The 7,229-nt window shown below is 47.5% G+C and overlaps 1 protein-coding gene across 1 annotated transcript; it reads right to left on the bottom strand.

Moving 5' to 3' along the window:
• Positions 1-5,547: 5,547 nt before the first annotated feature.
• On the bottom strand, positions 5,548-6,495 carry LOC142827333 (olfactory receptor 52M1-like). The gene has a single exon (XM_075922298.1). The coding sequence runs from the start codon at positions 6,493-6,495 to the stop codon at positions 5,548-5,550; it is 948 nt and encodes a 315-aa protein (XP_075778413.1).
• Between the last annotated feature and the right edge of the window lie 734 nt (positions 6,496-7,229).

The following is a 7,229-nucleotide window of genomic DNA, read 5'->3' as shown; positions in this document are numbered from 1 at the left end:
GCTCGTGTTGTGCACCGACTAATACCAACGTGTCACTGAATTACAGCCACCTCAGGTCTGAAAGCCATCAGCCAGAAATGCTGGGGCATAGGAAAGAGGGACCTTTTGCGTCACTGGAGCAAACTCATTGGAAGTAGAAAGGGCCTGGGATGTTTAATGGTTGGGTAAAGCAGAAAGAAAAAACAGACCTATTCTCCGCCCCATCACACCCATGTAGTACTGGGTTCTTTGTTGAGCACGTGAGCTCCTCAGCCAGAGCTGGTACCTGTGAATGCTGAGTCAGAAGAGCCTTCCCTGGGAATTTTCCTCAGGTAGCTGTGTCCTGCACTTCTCTCAGCCCAGCAGCTGCAGAAACATCCCACTCTCAGAGCCGTAACCGGCACCATTTATATTCCAGCTTTCTTCACTCCCAGTGGGGTGAGCACCGTATCTAGAGGAGAAACCGCCTTGGGATGTAAACAAGCGGCAGAGAAGCCTGTCTGGTCTAATGTGTTATTGACCCAATTTTAGGTTTAAAGGCCAATTAAGGGACCTTCCCAAAGGGAGAGGGGAACTTCAGCTTGTTTCTGGGTCACAGAGGAGTTGGCTGCTCTGTGTGTTTCTGTATGTTTCAATATTAGAGTTGATTAGTAAGAAAATTAGGGACAATACTTCCATCTCCACAGGACCTGTTTCCCTGTACATGCTCAGAGTGGCTGTGTAGATGATAGACAGACAGGTCTAGCAGACATTTGACGGGGTTGAGCCCTGAACACTGCCTGCAGTTACAGGGCAATTTGACTTTGGATGTAGAGATTAGTAATTCTCCTCTGTAACTTTCCCAGGGGGAAACGTGTTAGTCTGTAACAGGAGAAACTTAACAACAACAAATAGTCTCGCAACACCTTAGAGACTAACAAAAAATGTAGTTGGTGTTATGAGCTCTCCACAATAACTATCACTCTATTTGGCCGCACTTTTCATTCAAGGAGTGTCACAAAATCGAACACACAAGTGATTATGAATATAGCCCCATAATACAGATGGGCAAACTGAGGCACCAGAAGACGTGTGACAGCCAGGGTCACACTGGGATTGACAGACACAACTCAGGAGCCCTGACTTCTCTACCATCACCACAGTGTCTCTGTCAGCAACTCAGTGTGTGACAAAAAGAAAGTGGACTCATAGTCTAGCAGGGCCTATTGAATGCGACACACTTCATCAGAGAGCATCCTGGAAGCAGGGTACCACTGAGCCCTCAGCCATACCAATCTGGGCTCCCTCTGATACTGAGAGGCTGTGACAAGCCGCAATCCTCTCCAGGTCTTTCACTTGCCCAGCCAAACATACACCCAGAGGCAGTGACACCAATGCTTTCAATAGCCACCCATGCACTGACAACAGAGAGGCTACAGCCAGTTCCACCAAGGCCCCCAGCCTATGACCCCAACGCTGTTCACTAAGCTCTTTGACAGGATCTGAATAAAGCCATGTCTCTCCCTAATGGCGCACACTGTCCCCGAGTCTCATCTGCACAAGCTAGTTACCCCTTCTCGCTGGGATCATAACCCCAAATCAGCCCTTGCTCCTAAGTTGTGTTGTGGTGTTGGGGTATGGGGAGTTTCGACAGGTGATGATGTCACTTCCCCCTTTGTAGGTTCTGCCACGTGGAGGCAAATTCATTTTTCCAAACAGAGGTCACAGCACTGATCACATGGGGATGAGCGTCTGGTAAGGCCGATTGTGCTTCTTAAGGGGCTGTTATCTTGAATGGTTCATCCCCACTATGCTGGTAAAATGAAATGGAAATGAATATGTGGATGTTGAAGGTGAAGAAGAATTACAAATTTATCTCCATTTTTGAATTAAAAATCACGGTATTTGAAGGGCTCTGACAAACTTTTAGGACATTGTGGGGCAGTTAGAGGTGTGCCACGGAGAACAACTGAATTCAAAATGGGCCCTCTCAATAACTTTCCCCAGCCCTATTTTTGGGGGGGGTCCATAACTTTTCTCTGCCCCTCCTTCCCCCCCATTTTTTTTTTTTGCTTAACAAAAAATCCTTGGTGTTCCTAAAAAAAAATTGTTTGGTGTTCCTTGGTCTTAAAAAGATTAAGAAACACTGTTGTACGAGCTCTGCAGCCGAAGAAAATTGGGAAACCATGTTTTACGATCGTACAACCAGAGATAATTGGTTGTTATTGGTATGGAACAAGGGCCGTTGCTTCACTTTTAATCCAAGGTGCGGTGGAACTTTAAGAAACAAGTGTAGAGAATGTTGTGAGTTATTCCAAAAGGGATAGGCAATCACACACACACAAAAATAATAATATCACCTCAAAATAAACTCATGGGACACCCACGTATTAAAAACTGCATGCAGTTCTGGGAGACCCAATAAAAACGGAATATTGGACTAGGAAATTTTTTAGAAAGTTCAATAGAAATTGTCAGAGGCATGGAAAGGATTTGGCATGAGTAGGAATTAATTATATTGGGATGTTTCAGCTTGAAAAAAAGAAGAGACTAAAGGAGAAGATGAGCGATATCTGTAATATATTCTATTGTATGGGGAAATAAAATGACATGCTATATATTCCCTCATATAGCACGACGGGTCACCGAATAAAATTAAGAAGGTAATAGATTTAAAACAAACAAAAGGGCTATGTCTAGACTGGCATTATTTTCCACAAATGCTTTTAACGGAAAAGTTTTCCGTTAAAAGCACTTTTTGCGTAAAAGCATCCGTGCCAATCTAGACGCGCTTTTGCGCAAAAAAGCCCCGATCTCCATTTTCGCGATCGGGGCTTTTTTGCGCAAAACAAATCTGAGCTGTCTAACTGACCCTTTTGCGCAAGAGGGCTTTTGCCCGAACGGGAGCAGCGTAGTATTTCCTCAAGAAGCACTGATTTCTTACAGTAGGAAGTCAGTGTTCTTGTGGAAATTCAAGTGGCCAGTGTAGACAGCTGGCATGTTTTTCCACAAAAGCAGCTGATTTTGCAGAAAAACTTGCCAGTCTAGACACAGCCAAGAAGTATTTCTTCGGAGTCAACCTCTGGAACTCTTTGACAGAGAACATAGTGACAAAATCAGTGGCTATTAGCCGGGATGGCTATTATTCCCTAGCCTCTGTTTAAAAGAAGCTGATGTTGTGGGGTCACCGATGTAGTAAGTCAGGATTTACTGACGTGGTGTCTGGATGGGTCTCTGGGTCCGTCACTGATGATAACCAATTGGCTGCGTGCGTTTGTGCTCAATCATGTGTGCTGTGTTGACTTGTGCAAGTAGTCAACACAGAAGATCACAAAAAAATTCCCAAAGACCACAAATCAAATAAGGGTTGAAGACCCCCGGCAGGTTTATTGTTAAGCAAAGTACAGTCATAGCTGTCAGCGGACGACTGAACCACTACTCATATGTACCCCATAACATTGGACTCGGCTCAGTCAGTGGGAGACCCCATTGCCCCCCTCCTGGACAAAGACTGTCCCCGCAAGACACCACTTTATATACAGGTACAAACAAGTTACACATCACTCCTGACATAGCAGGTGACCACCCTTTGATGCTACTTATATACCACCCATCACCCTGCACCTCGTGGTTTGATTAGGTCATCTCTATCCATCATGCTGTCATTTTAGACCCTTTCCTCAACCTAGGTCTGTATCTGTGAGGAGTGTGGATACCAAGGTCTCTTTTAACGAGCTGGCGGTACCATGCGCTTTCAACTTATGACCAGTACTAATTGCGGTTCTACAGTCGGTACCTAGTCCCAATTACTGTTCTACACCTGGGCCTGTTACCAATGAGTGTTTTGCACTCTGAACCCTGTTTCTGACAAGTTCTGTGAGTAGGGGCCTGCCTCTTGATCCCAGCTTCACTTTGCTTTATATTAGCCAAGTGTTGTCTATGGTTGGCTAGGCCTCAGGCCTCAAACCAGACCTGTGCTACATGGGCTTTTGTTTCAGGCCCTCGTCTTACTATAGCTGAGAGTGGGTGACAGGGCATGAATCACTTCGTCATTGCCCTCTTCTGCACATTCCCTTTGGGGCACGTGACATTGGCCATTGTTGAAAGAGAGGATATTGGGCCTAGACAGATCATTGGTCTTACCCAGGATATCCGTTCAGATGCTCTTATATAAAACTCAGTTGCATCTGCCCCTGTTGTGTCCCACCAAGCCCCACTCTGCAGCCATGTCTGAGATGGAGCGCAGTTGTAACAATAGAGTAACGGCAGAACGGCCTTCTGCAGAAGAGGCAGAGCAGGGATAGCCCTTTGTGGAAGAGTTGTGACAAAGGGTGTGGCCTTAGAGGTCCAGTTACAAGCAATAAGAAGTATGGCAACTCAATGAGTTGCATGTAGACTGATTTCTCAGGTTTTTGTGCTGATGCAGCACGAAAGGGACTGATTCCAGACTGTCCACTCAGTGATTCTTGGAAGAGGGCTGTGGCAGACCGGGCCGTGTCTGGGCACAGCTGAGGGCGTCTGCTCAGGGTGAATTGCTCAAATCCGAGGCTCCTTACAGCCCCCAGACTGGTGACCTCTCCAAACAGGCCACAAACCAGTCCCACAGAGCGCTTCAGCTGCCTGCCTGAAGCTTCACGAGCAAAACCCCTCCGACACCCCAGCAATATCCGTGCCCCAGATGGCCCCGGGCCTCATACACCGGTGGGGGGTCCTAGAACCCAATCCCACCTACCCCGAACAAGTCCTGTCCAGTTCCAAGAAACCAGCCCCAGATCTCTGGTCAATTTACCCTTTGGACCTTACCCACAAATCACACTGGGCCAATCCTTTAGCATCTAACAACTAAGGGTTTATTATTACAATAAAGAAAAGCATGAGAGTAAGGTTGTTAAAGGATAGTACGTTACATGCACCGAATCTCTCAGTTCTCGATGCAGGCTCTAGCAGAGATGTCACAGCTGCTCGTTTAAAAGTTCTTGTTGCACATCCTAGGATCAGGATGGGTTCACAGGTCTTCTGGGCTCTTCCATCCCTGCATTGCTGCTTCTGGGATGAAGTGCTGAGCTGAGAACCAAGATGGAGACCACCACATGGCCTATTTATCCCTCCTTCCTGGTCTCTTCTTGGCTATAGCAGGTCACCTGGTCCACCTTATTCCTGTGTTGCCTGTTGGTAGCCCTTAGGTATGAGTCACCACTCATTCTTTAGGTGTGTCCTTGGCCCATTGAGTGCCATTGTCCCACAGGGCCTTGCTGATTAGCATGTCCATAGGCCAGGCTCTGCCCAATGCTCAACCACATGCAGGGAATTATTCAGTATCCATACAAGTACATGCTTATAATTGCACACACTGACATTATACAAACACATGAACAGCGTACATAGGATTAGCAGACAGGGAGCTTCCATTCAACACCCCACATGGCCCCCCTTTATACCATTTTCTGGGGCCAACACCTGCACCTATGGGTGCAGCAGCAATCTGGCTGCTCCCCTCAAAATCCAGTAACGTGACAAGGGCCCAGAACCAGGTCACCTGTGAGCTGTGCATGGAGTTCTGTCTGAGAGTGAGGGCACCGAGAGGAAAAATTACGTCCTTTTATAAGTAAGAAGCCTGAGCAACCTCTCCCGAATTTGCTTGGTCCTCATCCCATAGATGATGGGGTGCAGCACGGGGGGAACCAGAATGTGTATGTTTGCAATGAGGACAAGGACATGCTGGGGTACATTGTGATACAACCGGTGCACGATGGAGGATAAGACATCTGGGATATAAAAGGCTAAGAGGGCACAGAGGTGGGAGCTGCAGGTCCCAAAGGTCTTGAGCCAGGTTTCCTTTGTATGGAGGCTGAAGAGGGCTTGAAGGATCTTGCTATAGGACACTGCAATGAAGCACAGGTCCAGACTGGTCACAAAGCATAGCACAAAGAGGCTGTAGTAACTACTGATGCGGATGTCAGCACAGGCCAGCATCACCACGGCGATATGCCTGCAATACGAGTGGGCAATGATGTTGGTTCTGCAATATGGCCAGCGCCTTGCCAGGAGGGGGTAGGGCAGTATGAGCATGACACCACGCAGCAGCACGGCCAGGCCGATCTTGGCCACCATGCGGTTAGTCAGAGTGAAGGAATGTCTCAGGGGATGGCAGATGGCCACGTAGCGATCCAACGCCATGGCCACGAAGATCCCAGACTCCACCACTGTGATGCAATGAAGGAAGAACATCTGGGTGAGACAAGCACTAAAACCAATCTCCCTGGAATTGAACAAGAAGATACTCAGAGTTTTAGGCAGGATGGATGTCGACAGGACCAGGTCGGTTGCAGACAGCATGCAGAGGAAATAGTACATGGGTTTATGCAGGCTTGGCTCCCTCTTCACAATGAACAGGAGGGTGACGTTTCCCAAGAGGGCTATGATGTACATGATGCAGAAGGGGATGGAGAGCCAGAGATGGGCCGTCTCCAGGCCAGGAATACCCAGCAGGATGAAGGTGGAGGGGTTGGTGAAGTTGGTTGTGTTGGAATCTGACATGGAGTCGGGGAGATGTCCAACCCTGGGGCAGAATTTTTGGCACCGTACGTTGTTATGATTTCTTGTATGTGCTCAGGGTCTGCGATGATGGTTCCCCTAAAAGTGCCTGAATGGAGACAATGTAAATGAGAGACAATATACACATTACTAAATACAATAATAATAGGGTGAAGCAGATGGGTCACTTTTCATGCACAGGACAATGAGACAGTCATAGGGAGAAAACCAAGAAGGACACAGCCAGACCCAATGCACGAAGGCTGAAGCTAGACAATTCCGTATTGGAAATGAGGGACAAATCTTTAGCAGTGAGGGTGAGTAGCCGGGGGGACACAATGAAAAGGAAGTTATAGATTCTCCAACTCCCCATGCCAGCTGATCCAGATTGGATGCTTTTCTGGGAAATCTGCTTGAGGGCTTGACTGGACATGAAAGGCTGCAGTAGTGTTGGTGGAGCACATTAGTGTAGATATTACTTACATCAATGTTGTGGCTTCCCCAGTTAGCATGGGTACCATTTCCCCAAGAAGTGGTAGCTGAGCTGGTGGAAGAATTTTTCTGTTACCCTCATGCTGCCTATACCGGGGTTACCTACCCATAGCTACACCTCTCCAGGGTGTAGGCATGTTTGCTATGGTGAAAAAACCCAGTTTTGTGATTCCCTAACAGGCACTGCATGCAAGTCATGGGAGGGGTCATACTGTTCAACTTGATGCTGGTTAGGCCTCGGCCAG

Source organism: Pelodiscus sinensis, chromosome 1 (assembly GCF_049634645.1).
Source record: "Pelodiscus sinensis isolate JC-2024 chromosome 1, ASM4963464v1, whole genome shotgun sequence".
Taxonomy (NCBI): domain Eukaryota; kingdom Metazoa; phylum Chordata; order Testudines; family Trionychidae; genus Pelodiscus; species Pelodiscus sinensis.
The sequence above is the reverse complement of the archived record's forward strand: the minus strand, read 5'-3'. Positions and strand labels throughout refer to the sequence as shown.